The sequence below is a fragment of the Streptopelia decaocto genome (genome assembly GCF_964273445.1).
Source record: "Streptopelia decaocto genome assembly, chromosome: 2".
Lineage (NCBI taxonomy): Eukaryota > Metazoa > Chordata > Aves > Columbiformes > Columbidae > Streptopelia > Streptopelia decaocto.
The window spans coordinates 155,436,959-155,453,040 of NC_138655.1; the positions used below are offsets into that span (position 1 = coordinate 155,436,959).

The window sequence follows — 16,082 nt, forward strand, 5'->3', positions numbered from 1 at the left end:
ATTATGCTGCAGTAATTAACATACTGTTACTTTTGAATAGATTAACTTATGGACCTTTTCAGGAATCTAATGAAAATAATCTCTTAAAGACCACTGCAAAAGTCACAGTGACCAATTATTTTGAGCAGATGAATACTACAACTCCTTGCAGAGACTCCTTGTGACCCTGTGGGAGACCCAGTGTGGAGCAGTCTGTTTCTGAAGGACTGTACCTATGGAAGAGACTCACGCTGGAGCAGTTAATGAGGAACTGCAGCCTGTGGGAAGGACTCATGCTGGAGAAGTTCATGAAGGACTGTCTCCCATGGGTGGGACCCCACACTGGAGCAAGGGAAGAGGGTGAGGAGTAAGGAGCAGTGGAGACAAAGCACTGAGAACTGAATGCAACCCCCATTCCCTGTCTGTTTTGCCCATTATGTTGATTTTAAATATCTCCCTGTCCTTATTTCAACCCATGGGCTTCTCACAGCATTTTCTTCTGTAGTCTCATTGAGGAGTGGGATTGTTAGAGCAGTTTGGTGGGCATCTGGTAGACAGCCAAGGTCAACACACTACAACAGTTCCACAGTTTAATCAAGGACTTTAAAAAAAAAATAATTATTTTTCAGTGCAAGATACTTCCTTACATTTTTTTAACTTCTATTCATTTTTTGGGGGTGTCAATGTCAGGAATGTTTTGTGCTGAACTGTTTATTAACTATCTAAATATACATATGGTATTACACATCACATTGGCCTGAAAGTCTCAGGCAAACAGACAGATTTCACTTCTTAATATGTCCAGGAAGTAGAAAAGTATTACCTCTTTATTTCTGTGCTAAGGTCTGGCTGAAGTCAGTGTTACAGAGTCACAACATGTAACTGGGCTTAGGAAATGTCAGATCATGAACACATATAGCTTTGAGCATGATCAAGCTCTTCCTGGGAATGGACACCGAGAAAGACCTCTCCTTTCTCCCTTCCATTCCTAGTGCTCTCCAACTCCATCTAAATATTTTGGAAATAGCCCTTCTCAAGCCAGTTTTGTTTTTTCCACTGCCATATGAAACCTGGAAGCTGAGGGCTGCAAAAATGAAAAACTGCAAAGAGAAAAATACTCCCTGCTGTTTTGTCCAAATTAAAACTTGTCCTTACCACACAAAATTACCATGCCCATCCTCGTCCATCTAGCATTTTGAAGCAGATATGATAATTGTGTTTTCATGTGGCATATCAAGGAAATCTAAAGAGCATTGTACTGGAAAGGTCTTGGCATTTTGCAGTTTTCATTCTTACATCAACTGCAGCAGGAAAATGTGTGATCAATTCAAAATCAGTTCTAAAGCTTGTTGCTGATTGACTATGCATTATTTAATGAATACTCTGCCAATTTTTCCTTTTGAATCTCATGAAATGCAAACTTTGATGTTCAAATAGCTTCCATTAATACATTCTGTCATGAGGGTTGTTCTTAAAGCATATGACATTATGCCAACTCTTATCAGTTCTTCAAAAAGGGAAATAAAACGGCTTCTCACCATTGAGCTTACATAATAAGAGCTAGTATTTTAATTATGCTTTTCTTGTTGCCATTTAAATGTAGCTTGATAGCAGGTGGAAAAAAAAAGATGTAAGACAAAAAACTTCCTAATATTTTAATTCTCTCCATCAAATGGTTTATATTCACAACTTAGGAAAGAGACAGATAACAATTATGATGGAGGAGTGAGATAAAGAATTTTTAAATCAACTTTTTTTCTTTACAAAACCAAAACGTCATTATTAAAACCAGTGCTGAACCAATGAAAAGTCCACACAATCAACACATTGCAGAGAATCACATGTTGATGAATTATGGGCAGAAAAGGCTGTGGTTTCAGTTTTTCATACCAGGGGTTATTTTTGCTTAAATTCAAAGTAAGAAGCTAACTCCTTTCTAAGCCAAGACACAGCAGTTTCTGAAGGTACACAACAAATAGATAAGGCTTACTTTAATTCAACTGTACCCAGCCCAGAGATGGGCAAACGTGGTGTTTAAATCAATGTGAGGACTACACCAGGTTTAAAATCATTCTGCAGGAAGGCTTTCATGACAGAGAAGGTGAAACTACTCCAGGGAGCACTAAAAACTGAGAATACAGTAGTACAGACTGATGCACATAAGAATTGGGCTGATTCATAGACACATCAAAACCAGTATTCATGACTTCTCATTGGAGATCAAAGGCTTGTATGCATCTGATATTAGTGGTGTAAGAGATTAACTGCATGGAAATCAATGAAATGAAAGGACATGTAATTGATTCTGCAATGGAAAACCGTCAGAGTTACTGTAAAAGATGAATGAAAAATCTGCTGCCTTCAGTGGCTTTGATTACATTTCTAGGAAAGGATGTGCAGAAGAGTCAACACTTGTAAATTCTGTAAAGCTCCTGATTTTGTCCATATGTCTTGGAAATCGTTAATATCCCTTGTAAAATAAACATTAAGAACTTAATTTTGTTTTCATCGTGCATGATCACCAAAGACACTAAGAAGTCAGAGAGAATGGAAAAGCGTTCCTTCAGATCTTCAAATAAAGAAATATTTTATATTTCTATGAACAGTGTGTTGGTCCCATTTAGTAGCTCCCAAGAGAGGATGCAGATCTCCAGGTCTGGGGTGACTTTGCTCACGGTCTGACGGGGATGAACATCTTGCCTGCAGGAGGTGGGCATGGGTAGAGTAAGTAAAGGAGCAGTGGGAGAAGGTGAGAAGACCCTTGACACCATCAGAGGTGTCAAAAAGGATGTTGAAGAATTTTCTCTGAGACCCTTACATGAAAGGAGGGGAAGGCAGAGTCTGAACTGATCGGGCTGGTAAATGGAGACTCTGGTGAAGGCAAAGGCTGGAAGCTTATAACTTCAGGTCCCATGAGGAAGGATCCTTCTCTTCTGACAGATCTGCAGCTACAGACCAGGTTCTGTGCCCCAGTTCTGGGGTGGGAGCTCTGTCCTGCCTGGGGAGGAAGCTTTAGATGCAGAACAATTGGGGAGAGAGATGATGGCCAGCAGCCAGGCAAGGAAGTGGTAGACCAGGCTGGCAACAAAACAGAGACGTGGACAAGACCTTTTAAATTAAGCACAGAAGAGATTCTTTGTCTTGCTTCTCCCAGATTAAGTGCATTAACATTCTCCTCAGTTTTCTAGAAGCTCCTCTACATTTTTGACAGTGCATCACTATAAACACAGAGCATTGCCATTTGTATTCTGTAAGCAGGCTAGTCCACAACACATACGGATTCTAATCATACCTAGAATCTGCCAGAGTCCAGCCAAACAAGCAATTATAATGATTCTGGAGATTTAAAAATATGTGTTTCAAGAAAAATATGCTGTCCTATTTTCTGTTATTCAGGGAAGAAAAGAAGATTTATTTCACCTCAACAAAGAGAACCATGTCTGTTTGGATTTCCCTGCCCTGGATTCTAATGTGGTTATTTTAATTTATAACTGCCTTGTTGTATTAAAAAATGTATCAGTAAATGTACCATTTAGTATGGAACTCTGATTCTGCTTTTAAGTTCTGCTTGATGGATTATCTTGTATTCTGTAACCTAATATCATTGATGGTTATGTAGGGCATCACTATAAATTAGATTATTTAATGTGAGATGATACAGTGTTTAATTTTAATTTTTTTATTGTGTTATAGAATGAATATCTGGCAAAGGAGAACACACAGACTACTTGTCAGCATTAAGAAACTGGCAACTGGGATTCAGGGTTCTTCCCAGTACATGTGACCTCAGATAGAGAGCTATCCAGAGTAATATTCCTCTTTAATACAATGTTTAGTAACAGAGACCATCAACATCCATTTCCAGCAGGTGAAGAGTAAAGCTAACAGAATTGTTCTGAGGCTTTCTCATGGCTCTGACGAATGGCAGTTTCTAGGGAAGGTGAGACCACCACCACAAAGCAAAGTGAGATGCTCCACAGCCCCTCAGATGGGACTGCTTAGTCCTGCCTGCAGCATCCCAACATCTGCCACTCAAGCACATGCTCTCCCATGGACTGCTGTGATCTAAGAAAAATGTAACTATTTTCATGGCACAAAATAGCAGCTTTCTGGGAACAACACTTTTCATAACCACTTTTTTCAATGGACATTATCTACCAACCACGGTTTTGTAAGATGCCAGAAACACTTATGCGCAGACCTAAAGTAGGTATTTGCAGCTGCTAGATTTCGGAAATGAAAAATGCCATTAACCAAAGATATGTGTTCAAATCCATAAAGCCCAGTTGAAATTAAAGGAATATCAACATTTTAGATCTCTATGATAGGAGGGAATTATTTCCAATGGAACTGTCCTATGCTACAGTGTTGCACTGTTAGGAATTTTGCACTTTATGCAACTGCAGTACCATATAATGAAATGTGGTAACATACAAATGAAGATAATTCAGTGCTTGCCCTACAGTGCAACAAGATGGTGAGTCTTTCTAAGCTAGCACGTCCATTGATACATGCATTTCTTGTAAGTACATACTCCGTTTCCCTAATGCAGAGTGTGAACATCCACATTTAATATTTAATTCTGTAAGCCCACTGAAAAGTAGGAATTCAGTGCCACTTTCATGCTGTAACTCAACCAGAAAACAAAGTGACATATATGAAGCCACAGAGGAAGCCTATCACAGTGTTTCATCTCTAGGGATGATGCCTTAAACGCTACATCATCCTGTGCCTCATATTCGGATGTAAGAACAGTAACTTTTTCTCTGATTGATTGATAAAACTTCTATGGCAAATAATCAGTTTCATTTTTTCCTCTGAAATCTTTCATGCCCACATTAAGAGCAACATCTTATTTATAATAATCACCGATATCTTCTTTCAGTAACATTTATTGTAGCATCCTCACTTATCTTACATGCCTTGCTCTTTTGCCACTGATGAAAATGCAGTACCAAGATCACTGAGATGGGGAGGGACACAACCATTCGCAGCAGAGCTCACAACACTGACTGTGCCAAAACTTTGCTTTGGGGAATGACGACCAAACACATCAAGCCCACTGATGCCAAAGGAAATGATAGGGTTGCGAAAAATAAAAATAGGACACTATGGCCACTGTAACCAAAGAGCAGAGGATCAAAGGAAAAAAAACACTTTTCCAGTGGAATTCTTTGAATAAAATGTGGGGAGAGGGGAATCCCCAGAGTAACCTGACCAGGTATTTAGTGTACATGCAATGTCTTGCTAGGGGTTTCTTAAAGAGTTCATATTCTGACACTGGAAAAGGGGATGAGGGGGGAGACAGCATATCATTATGCTGAAACTCTTGCTTTTCCCATAATGCAGGAACCATGTAAAAAGCTGTCTGAATATCCCCTACCATGCTTAAATGGGGCTTATATACCCCTTAGGAAGGGAGGGCTTTTATTCCTTGCAACTAGCAAGATAACCAAGTCAGAATAATTACACAAAACAGACAACAGCTAAATATTGATTCAGATGTCACTGCAAAAGGAAAAGGTGAGAGAACAGCAGCTTGAAAATAATGATGTAGAATTCTATGAAATAATGGTGGAGACAAATAGACCTACAGCAATTATACACACAGCAGTTCAGAAGCCCTGCTGAATTATAGTAGGAACAACAGGAGATGATCCAGTACCTCCTGTGAAAATGGTCCTCCTCACTTGATATCTATGCAGCACTTCTGCCTGGAACTAAGCTGGCATGACAGGCACAAATTTAGGCAAGAAAAAACCTGCTAATTAGAAGAGTCATTCCAGTTTAGTTCCAGGTGTCATCACTTAACCAGCTTTTTGCATCTAGATATCCTAGTTAGCAAGACATTGTGCTACAGTGTTAAAAAAATTGCTAACAAGAAATTAAATGGATCCATCATTCAAATGTTTTATATATGAACAAACTCTAATATTGCTCTAAATTGTATTGCACTTTTTTAGACAGAAATATCTATGACAATAAGTTGTTTACCAGCATTAACATTCATTGTTTGAGGGCACCTGAAAACCTCTAACATAGTCAGGGCTGAAAGACTTGTTCCTCCTGGCATTTGCATTTCACTGAAATAGAGACTTTTTAATACATCTTCTGCACCTGCTGTGAAACATAACTTCTATTATTTAGAACCAATTATACACTTGATTGCTGCATAATCTACAAGACTAAAAGGTATTTCCTGCTCTAAGAGTTGGCACTGGAAAAGGTTTATTGACTATGAATGCAGAAGAAACCCGTTTTGACCATTCTGTGGGGTTGCAGTAATGCAAGGGCAAAACTTTCAGCAACTATAATCCTCTTCCTGCACATTTTTGGTACTTTAAAGAAAACAGTGGAAACAGTAGAAGACTGACTGGCCAGGAGAATCTCAGAAAAAAAAAGAAAAAATAAGTTTTTCTTTGCTGAAGAATAAATGCTATGATCTATGATAGATATTTTTTTGAATTATAACTGCTGCCTCTAAAGTTGTGCAGAACTGCTTTCCCCAGCACCTGATGTGTCACCATTATCATTAGTATCTCTCAGGGCTGTTACAGATTCTGATTTTACAAAAAAAAAAAGAAAATAGCAGCACAGCAGAAATTCTTCTGCTTTTGAAATTGGAGTTTAAGAACTGCTATGGACTCTACTTTAGTGCCGCCAACACAGGCAAATATTCACTGTGCATTATTAGAGCAGTCCTACTGCTTGCTCCTTCTTTTTGACAATGGGACGCACAAATACACCCAGCTTGTCCTTAAAGCAAATATTTTGAACATTGATGTGCTCATTTTGCGATAACTTAGATAAAAGCATTCCGAAAACTTCAATTTTTTTTGATTCCTTGAGCACTTCAGCTACAGATATGCACCAAACAAACTCGTGCTCCTGAAACACTCCCTGACCTCAGCCATGCTGCCAAGCGAGCCAGCAAAGAAAACCGCTTCACACTGTATCTTATATAAATGTATGTATAAATATTTTAATAAATAAAGGGGTCCAAGCCTGTCAGCTGCACAAGTTTTATGAAAACTGAGTTGCAGGTGACAGTAACTATTAAGGTTTGCATAGATATTGGGGCAAATGTACCATGGAAGCCTCATGTGAGCCCTCTGCACGTGGGCAGAACATCAGTCTAAAAGATGTACTATTATAGAACATTAAACTGGCAAAATATTCCAACAAGATAAATTAACAGAAGCTTTTTATTTGTGGCAGAATTTAAACTCTGAAGTTAGGTAACTGTTGAGTCATAAATGCAAGATCATGAAAAGAGAGAATATATAAGACTTTTACAATGATAAGCATACGCAGAACAGGGCAAACATACAGCCTTTTTTTTTTTTCCCAGACCTCTCATGTCACCAACACCCTCACATTGCTTGAAAGTATCACATGAACTGTTTGAGGGTAATAAAGCCTATTTACTGAAAACCAGAAAGCATGTTGCTTTTGCCATCGAATACCAAGGGGAACTTTGGGCTGTCAGCTGCACCATGGAAAAGATGTGGGTTTTTTTCATAGTCATTTTGCACAGTAATTTACACCTGCAAAAGGTGAATATATCATAATGACAATTTAATGGTCTTTCTCAGTCATTCCATAAAGGCAAAAATGATGGCTCATGTTGTAGGACAAATGAGAGGAATGAGCACTTCAATAATAACCACATTTAGGAAATGTTATCTCTTGTACTGAAGCTAGTGTCTCTCTTTCTGTTGACTTAGGAGCCCGTACTGGTAGGGACCTAATTCTTCTACCAGCTCTGTAAAACCTAATTTGTTAAGACTTTGGCTGAAATCTCAGAAAGGCTGAACCATTTTTCTGAGGTGCCAGAAATTAGGGCTTTTTTGCATTCTGATCTTCTGCCATAGATTTTCTCAGATTCAATATCTGCCATTATTTATACAGATCTGTTGGCACGTGTGGCACTTTGCAGGCTAGTAAGAAGTCAAGAACCATGCTCTGAGGAGTTCATCATCTAAAAACTGGCACATAATGTAATGAGTAAGGACAGAGGAAAACAAGATAAATAGAAAATTGCTCCTGGGAAAGTTAAACTGTTTATTTTTAATCATAAAGAATGCAGATCACTCAGGCTGCTTCTGTTTTAGATTTGTTTCTTTTTTTGAATGATTAGACATGCAAGAGACAAAGAGGTCAGACACAGGAACCAAAAGCTCCTCTAGGAAGGACAAAATAGAAGCTATAAAGGGAATAAAATATTTTGGAACTAAACCCTCTTGCTCTCTTGCCTTGCCTCTCCTTTGAAGAAGAACAAGCCAGGAGATTTCAAGGGGAAAGCTTTTTTTATTTCCTGAAAGCTGGGGTATCTTTAAGGTGATGCAAACCCACTCACCCGTGGTTCCCACATTTCCTGGGAGATGCAGGACAAGGTCGGTTACAGACAATGCACAGAGAGGGGCTGCTGTGAGCAGCACCGGAGCTGGTGCAAGCTCGTGTACCTCAGTTTAGTTGTAGGACCACCCTGAGATACTGTGACGTGTGTTTGGCCCCATAACCTCCCCAGACCCAGTGGAGCTGACATAAAGTTCCCAGCACCTTATCCCTTTCCATCCCATTTGACATTTTTTGCCTCCCTCTCCTGCAACACAACCCAGCCTACATTTAGCAACCATTTCACATTTACAAATTTAAATTTAATTTTAACTTTATTTTTTCTCTGCCTTTGCACTTGATGTTGTCCCCACAGAGACACACATTTCACTGGCAATTATATTCTGAGTAACTCAATTAGTCCTGAAATACAGAACAATGAGCATTGTATATTTTTTCTATCTATCTCATTTATAATGCTTGTATAATGCTTCTTTTTTCTCTGGCAATCCTCTGCTGATCATAAGCCATCAATGGATTATATGGATGCGTGTGAAAGCCTGCTTATTCTATAAACTGAAGCTACCATTTTATTTTAAGGTAAATGACTGTTAAGGAAAAGAGCAAAAAGGCACCTGTGTTAGAGGTATGCAAGATAATGCTTAAACTACCAGTGAGGTTCTTCTCACCTACCCTGATTTCAAATGCAAGAAGAGGAAATATGGCTGAATTACCGGCCAAAATAAACAAACAAACACCATACACAACAAAGCCACTGTTGAAAGATGTATCCAAGATTCATACGAAATTCAATAGTAACAGGAATATTTGGAGTTAAAAAAAAATCTGCCACATGTCCTACAGAAGGGACATGTACTAAACTTAATGTCGTAAGGAATTAAGTTTTCACTGTATATTTCTTAAAAGATGGTGGAAAGTGGTGTCAGTTATTTCAGCACTAAAGGATAAAGTTGGGAATAAAGAAGACTTTGCTTCTGAACTGTATATACTGTCCTGTTGTATATATAATTCATCCATTTTTATATAAATATTTTTCCTTTCTGTATTGTTATGTTACATGTGGTAGAGAAGGCAATGGAGGAAGTAAATTGGTTGGTTTGACTTTGATATGAAAAAAAATAAATCTGCTGTTTGTGGTGAAAGTTAAGGACACCCGTTCAGCTTGGTAAAACTAATATGAATGTGAATCAGTAACATGCTGTGACTCAAGGTGCTGAAGGCACACAAGTTCACAGCAAAACTCTATTAAAGAAAGGAAGATTCACTTGTGAAATGGAGAAAACCACTAACAACTCAATATCAGATTTTAATTAGTAGATGTAGTTTTCACTATACTTTGTGAAGTTCAGTCTGTTAAACTTAAAATACAAAAGGCTGGTCTATTTTTACTTTCTTCGCCATGTCCTGAAGGCAGTCTCCAGTTGTTGAACATAATGTGTTGTCAACTGACTGTACATTATCAGCTGACAAGAAGCCCAATGACAAGAACACATATGTCTTCACAAATTAATATAAAAGAGAGGGTTTGGTCAGCGTCAGCCGCCAATCTTTTGTGAATTGATACCAGCTGCTCAGCAGTGATGTGTTGGGCAGCAGACTTAGGCATTTGAAATTGCACATGTTAGGGGATGGAAATGGGGCATGTACATTTGTGCAATGAGAAAAAAAGAGCTCCTCAGAAGTCATTTTGTATAGGGGCAAAGGCTGCTGCATCTTCACTCTTGTCAGATTTGAGGTCGAGGACTCTCTCAAACCCAATTTTCCTGATGGAATAGAGGAGAGACCTTCCTGTTCCTGTATCTGTTATGTTCCCTCCAGCCTGATTTGCAGAATGGTAGTGACAATATGTTCTGTTGCTGTTTTTCAAATCACAAAATTTGAAAACAATCTAGTTAAGGACACAGAAACAAAAATCCCCAAGAGAGCACTGAGGACAGGAGACATATGCTAGATTTTCTCAGATAATGAGCTTTTCAAGCTCATTTTTGGTATAAAAATTCCATATAAAAAAAAGTTGTCCCTTTTTTTTTTTTTCTCTTGTTACAGTAGAAAGTGCGTGTTTGGCATATGCAAAATCTTAATATTGGATTTATATCAGGAAAAGAAGCCAGGGGATCTCTCCAGGAAATACGTGCTCTAAAAAATGGGCAAATCCAAGATGGCAGCAGCTGAGGGACAAAACACTGGAGGTTTCAGGATTGTTGCAGCATAAAAGGCTCCATGAAACACAAGGAACCCCCATGAAGTGTGGGGTTTTTGGTTCGTTTTGTTTTTTTAAAGCCTGCTCTGAAAACTTTCCAGAAAAAGTTCTACTTTTGCCTATTTTGCAAATGACTAGAGGGCAAATTCAGGCAACTGTGTTCTAAAGAGATGCATACTCTAAACAGGGCTGCCAGTAATAAAATATCCCTACCGCCAAGTTTGCAAGGCTGAAGATGTCCTTGTGAAGCAATGATGTGCTAACTAAATCATACAGTCTATTATGTTTAATACCTATCCTGTGTCCAACATTGGGAGAAGCAGGTGCATTCTCTCAAAAACCTTTCATAAAGTGTTCTTTCTCTGCATTTTTAGGCACAATTACTTTGCTGTAAATGTATATATTTAGGAATTTTATAAATAAATGACATGATAAAAATTCTCCATAAAGATGCTAGAAGCTACCACAGAGGTCTAAAAAACTAGTCAATAAAGAAATATTCTTTCTTTACTTCCAAACAACAGCGATCTCTGAATTCATTTGCACATTTATTCTTTCTCTTACCAGCTGTTGCCCTTTTGGACCCCAACCAGCATACTGAAGCTTTGCATTGCTGACCTCAGGGGGATACAAATTCTGAGGATCCCTGCAAAAACAGAAAAATAAGATTTCAACTTCAGGAATGTTCTTATTTAAGCTGGTGCATACCTGCTTTGGAAATCCACCATGACCTCGTACAGTATCTTTCAGCCAGAATCACCTAAAGATTAGTGCCAGATTTCAGTAGGTTTGGTTGTGGTTTTATTTTAATAATAAGATAAGCATTATACCACTAGCAAGCATTGGTAAGATCAAGTATTTAACTGACAATTTCTGTTCCTTATTGATATAAAGTCAAACACATTAGTTCCACTGCTGACTTGCCTAAGCCTTAAGAATTAGTCAAAGGATGGCAAACAAAGTAATTGTATTTATCAACACTGATGAGGTCTACCAAGGATAAACAATAATTACATTTAAAAATTATATTGCCACAAGAAAAATATAATTTCATCTTATTAATCTTATGTGTCTAATAATTTTCATTTAAACATAACGGCAGGAAAGTTTAGCAACTGTATAACAACTGATATGCAGTTTGGCTACGAAGGCAAAAGTTCCAATTAATACAAAATATCTCATTTTTTTTTAGAAAATAAAATCAAAATGCTTTTCTTGTTCTTTCATCCATTACCTTCATTTTGTAGAAGAACTTCAGTGAGATATAGCAAATGCAATACAGAAAAAGGAGACTTTATTGGTAAGTGTCAGAGCAGCATAATGCCATTTTATCACAGCACAGATAGCATTGCCTTGGCTGTATTTATACTCAGCACATAGAACTACATTAAATATTCTGAAGTCACATTGTTGCAAGTCTGTGTACAGCAATATTCCACAAACAAGAACACTAATAAAGCCTGTACACAGTATGGCTCATTAGCAGATCTCAAACTGCTTTAAGAAGTAAGGGAATTATCATCACTGGTCCGCAGATAGGAATAACAAGGCAATTTGAGGCCAACATCACCCAAAAACAGAGAAAGGAGCCAAAGCCTGCTTAGCCTTTAAGCAAAAGGCCTCTCTTCTCATACAGAGTTTATTTCTTCATTAAAGGCAATGTTTTCCAGACCATATTTTCAAAACAGAACAAAACCGAATGCAATAATTAGACACCAGCTGAATTATCTTTATTGCCTGTTTTGTGACCAGTGCTGTACCACAGTTATGCTCCAGCTCTGCCCTTCCAGGCAGGTTTTCCCTTGGCTGCACATTCCTGCTGCACTGAGGCAGCTGTACCAAGTTCAAAGACAGCAGCAAGAGGAATGCTTAGAAATTTTGTGCAGTCTTTCCAAGGTGAAAAAACCAAGGTTTTCCTTCGAATTCCAATTTAAAGGCCAGCTAGAGTCATGGCAGACGCTCAAGGAGGACACCGATACCTACAGCTTCCCGTTCCATCACACCTGCAGCTGGAACAGCAACTTCTGCTCTCCTGCTATGAGGTGTGTATCAGTGGTTATAAACCATAACCCATAATGTCTACAAGGCCTCTGGGAAGAGTTTCATGGACTTGATCAAAATTAAAGTGGTCAAGATGACAGGCTCGATGCAGATAGGATATGGAAGGCCAAGAGTGGTTCGTTATGCACAGACCCTCATGTCTCAGTGTATTGCAGGGTGCCTGGAGAGCTTTTGGCTCTACAGACAAATGTCATCCACAACTGCTACTGGTGGAGTAAAATTATGTATTTTCTTTCTATGGCTTTTAACCAGAAGTCATCTTTGTATGTAGCCTAAAATCACTTCTGTAAGGTATGGATAAGAGAACACATAACTCTGACCTTGAACTCTAACAGCAGCCACAAAATTCCCAGTAAGAAGAACAGCCATATAACTTCTTCTGGATCTTTTCAAGTTTGTATGCAATAGCTGCTTAAATTTAAAGTCAGCTATTCCTGTTAATCTCTTTGGTTAGATAGCTTGATTATCTTAACAGACAGTAATGTCTGAGTGCAGGAGAAGAGAGAAAAATAGTGAATCAAATCAAAACTTCTTATGGGAGAAAATAAAGTACTGTTTATCACACAAACTACCTAGTTTTGTTGGAGTGTTTTTGTTTTATGTTAAAAACATAAAATTGAAAAAATTTTGTGTGTGTGTGTATTTTTGGTGGTGGTGGTGGTGGCTTTTGTTTGTTTTTTTTGTTGTTGTTGTTTTGTTTTGTGTTTGTGTTTGGTTGTTTTTTTTTTTTTAGCCTGTGTTGTACAGTGGAGCGAGAGAGGGAAATATTATTACTAAATAAAAAGTTTATACAAATGGTAAGAATTCAAAGCTGTAATGCCTCAGATAACACAGGTAGAGCTAAGGGATAGTCATACCAACTACAGCAAATGATTTAGAGCAGAGTTTTCCTCTTTTAGAAGAGGAAAAACTCATAACACAATGAGTAATGCTGCATAAACCAGCTTTGGTAGCTGATAAGGCAGAAGGAAAAGCACTCCATTCGACCTACCAGCAAAGAGCTCTGCTGCAGACAAAAAGTAAAGCCACCTTCCATTTCTCTGGTATGGCTGAGGAAAAAAAAGAGTTGCATCTCCTGAATTCCTTCTCAAGTTGTTTGGAACAGCTGGGAACCTTCTTTTGTAGCAAAATCTTGTTTGTTTACCTTGAAATCTTTTGAAAAATATGTGGATAAAAAGGGTGACTGATGGAACTGCATATTATCTGGAGGTGCCTGATTTACAAATCTAGTTACTATAAACCACCTCTATATTCAGCATGTAACAGCAAGCACATCCAGGCTGTGATGTAGATCACTCAAGGCAGGTGGTAGCCAGGTATCCAATTTCATGTTGGGAGATATTCTTTTCTACAACAGGACATGAAAGCAGTCTAAAATCCCAGTTTTCCCTCACAAACTTTCCTGAGAGATGGACATTTTCCTCCTGGTACATTTTGGTTTGTTCCTCATCTCTTCTGAAGAGAGTCCTCTTCCCTAGAGTAGTAACATTCACTCCCTTGCCTGCAGTAAACTTCAGTGTCATGTGCAAGGGGACTGAGAAGACATCCCTCCTTGCCAAGCCTGATCTAGCAGTCTTCAGAGACACTGCAGTGGTGATCTGGAGATGGGCTGTATCAGCAATGGCCAGTGGAGACCATGCTGTCGGCAGCCCTGTAAGCAGCATGGAAATGGAGTTCACCTACTTGTGAACCCTACAGGGAAAGACCAGATTCTCATAGGCTTACTCAGGCTACATTGGGTGTGTGGTCTGTGGTGGAATATGCATTGACTCCATTGCTGGCAGCCCCAAGCGACCCCTTTATTCACCCATAAAGAGAGGAGGAGGAGTTATGGCCAAAACCCTCTACTGCTCTCCTCAGGTGATCCTCTCTCTCTTGGTGATCCTCAGACTGAAAAGTCCATTTAGAGAGAAGCTATCACACACATTTCTGATTATCTAACACTATTCTGGAGCTTTAGCTCTCCTTGGAAAAATGCCTTAAGGCTCAGACCAAATGCACACCCATATCCCAGGATCACTCGTCTATTTTCCAAGTGCTGCATAAATGGGATCTCATGCTGGTCAGCTCCTTCTGGGAGGTATGTTATTGCTCATAAGCTACAATCCTCCATAGCTACACCCTTGCTTCTCCTCCAAAACAGCCTGCTTAAATTCCTCTGTATTTTTTCCTTGAATCAATCAATATTATGGGTCATCTCAGCCTCTCCAAAGAGCCGGTGCTCCTCACAGACCCTCACAATTAGGGTTTGTTTGGATCTGAGCCTTCCCCTTGTGAGCTCATTTGTGTAGGATGATGGCTTGGAAATGAGCTGTTTTGAAGGCAATCTGAACATCTCTTGTTACTGGTTTGCATGAAGAACTCGATTCCCTGCATCCTCACACCATGTTTGCTATTTCCTTATAGAAAAGAACCTTAATCTTCATTTCCAGCCAAAGAAAGAGCAAGGCCTTATTAGAGGGTTGCCATTATTTCTTTCATCTCTTAAAATGATTGATTTTTAAACCCAGAAAAGAGAGTAATAATGTTGTTTTGGGCCAGACAGAAGATGAAGCAGGTGCTGTATAAACTCTTCCACATTAAGACATTGTCTGGACCAGAGGCTGTTAAATTGCTCCAGACATGGGCATGATTTCAGCACAATGTTCAAAAAAACATTACTGAAGTAGTAAATTGTGAAATTTGGTCATTTAGATGAAGCTTTCTGCCAAAAAGACTCCACTCAAAATTTCTGAATAAGAAAAATCCTTAAGTGTAATCAGCATGCTGTCTGCGAAATCATTTTTGCTTGTAATTTAGCACTGAACATATATGTGTAATAAAAAACCCCTTAACAATCATATCAGGCTGCCTATTTTTGACCTTATAAAATACCGTGATTAATGAAGAATTAGTTTTACACAGATTGTATTGTCTGACACTTTTCTCCTATTCTAAAGAAGACCAATTTCCCTCAGAGACTTCATGGCACTGAGTCTCTCCTTGAGCACAAACATGACAAACTGTCCTACATTAAGTTCTCCACAAGCAACTTAAAAAACAGTAGAAATTTTCCATTGTAATTGAGAGAGAGGCTCCTTTTACTTCAGCAAAATGTTTTACAATGCCAGACTGGAAAAGCCTGAAACTGAAAAAAGCAGTCAAAGTCTAAGGTATGTTATAGGCTGTTCTTGTAGGGTCGGTTTTGATAACTTTTAATTTTAACTTTAAATACAGAACAATAGGATTTGTACGGAAATTCTTCGTTCATGCTGCCAATGTGAACAAAAATGCAAAAGTTTGCACCAAAGGCTGCCCTGTCATGTCCATCTTCTAAACAAATAAAACTTTGTATATGTGCTAGAGTGAGTTCTTAAGAAAAACTTTGAAACCCCTTGATTAACTCTGCTGTGGTTCTGGAAAATATAGAAATTATATCAAGATTTCCATAGTATATGCAAAGAAATTTAAGAAATCAAGACAGTAAAAAAAAGTTTGGGGAAGG

The 16,082-nt window shown here is 38.5% G+C and overlaps 1 protein-coding gene across 2 annotated transcripts in view; it reads right to left on the minus strand.

Annotated features, from left to right (window-relative positions):
* The window catches only part of DPP6 (dipeptidyl peptidase like 6), a gene marked incomplete at its 5' end in the record, with an annotated part of 400,138 nt that overhangs the window by 92,433 nt on the left and 291,623 nt on the right, over nt 1-16,082 (minus strand). For both annotated transcript variants that reach the window (XM_082045833.1, XM_082045834.1), the window contains one exon: nt 11,102-11,183. In XM_082045833.1, the coding sequence (XP_081901959.1) occupies nt 11,102-11,183 (82 nt within the window). The remainder of the gene's footprint in view (nt 1-11,101; nt 11,184-16,082) is intronic.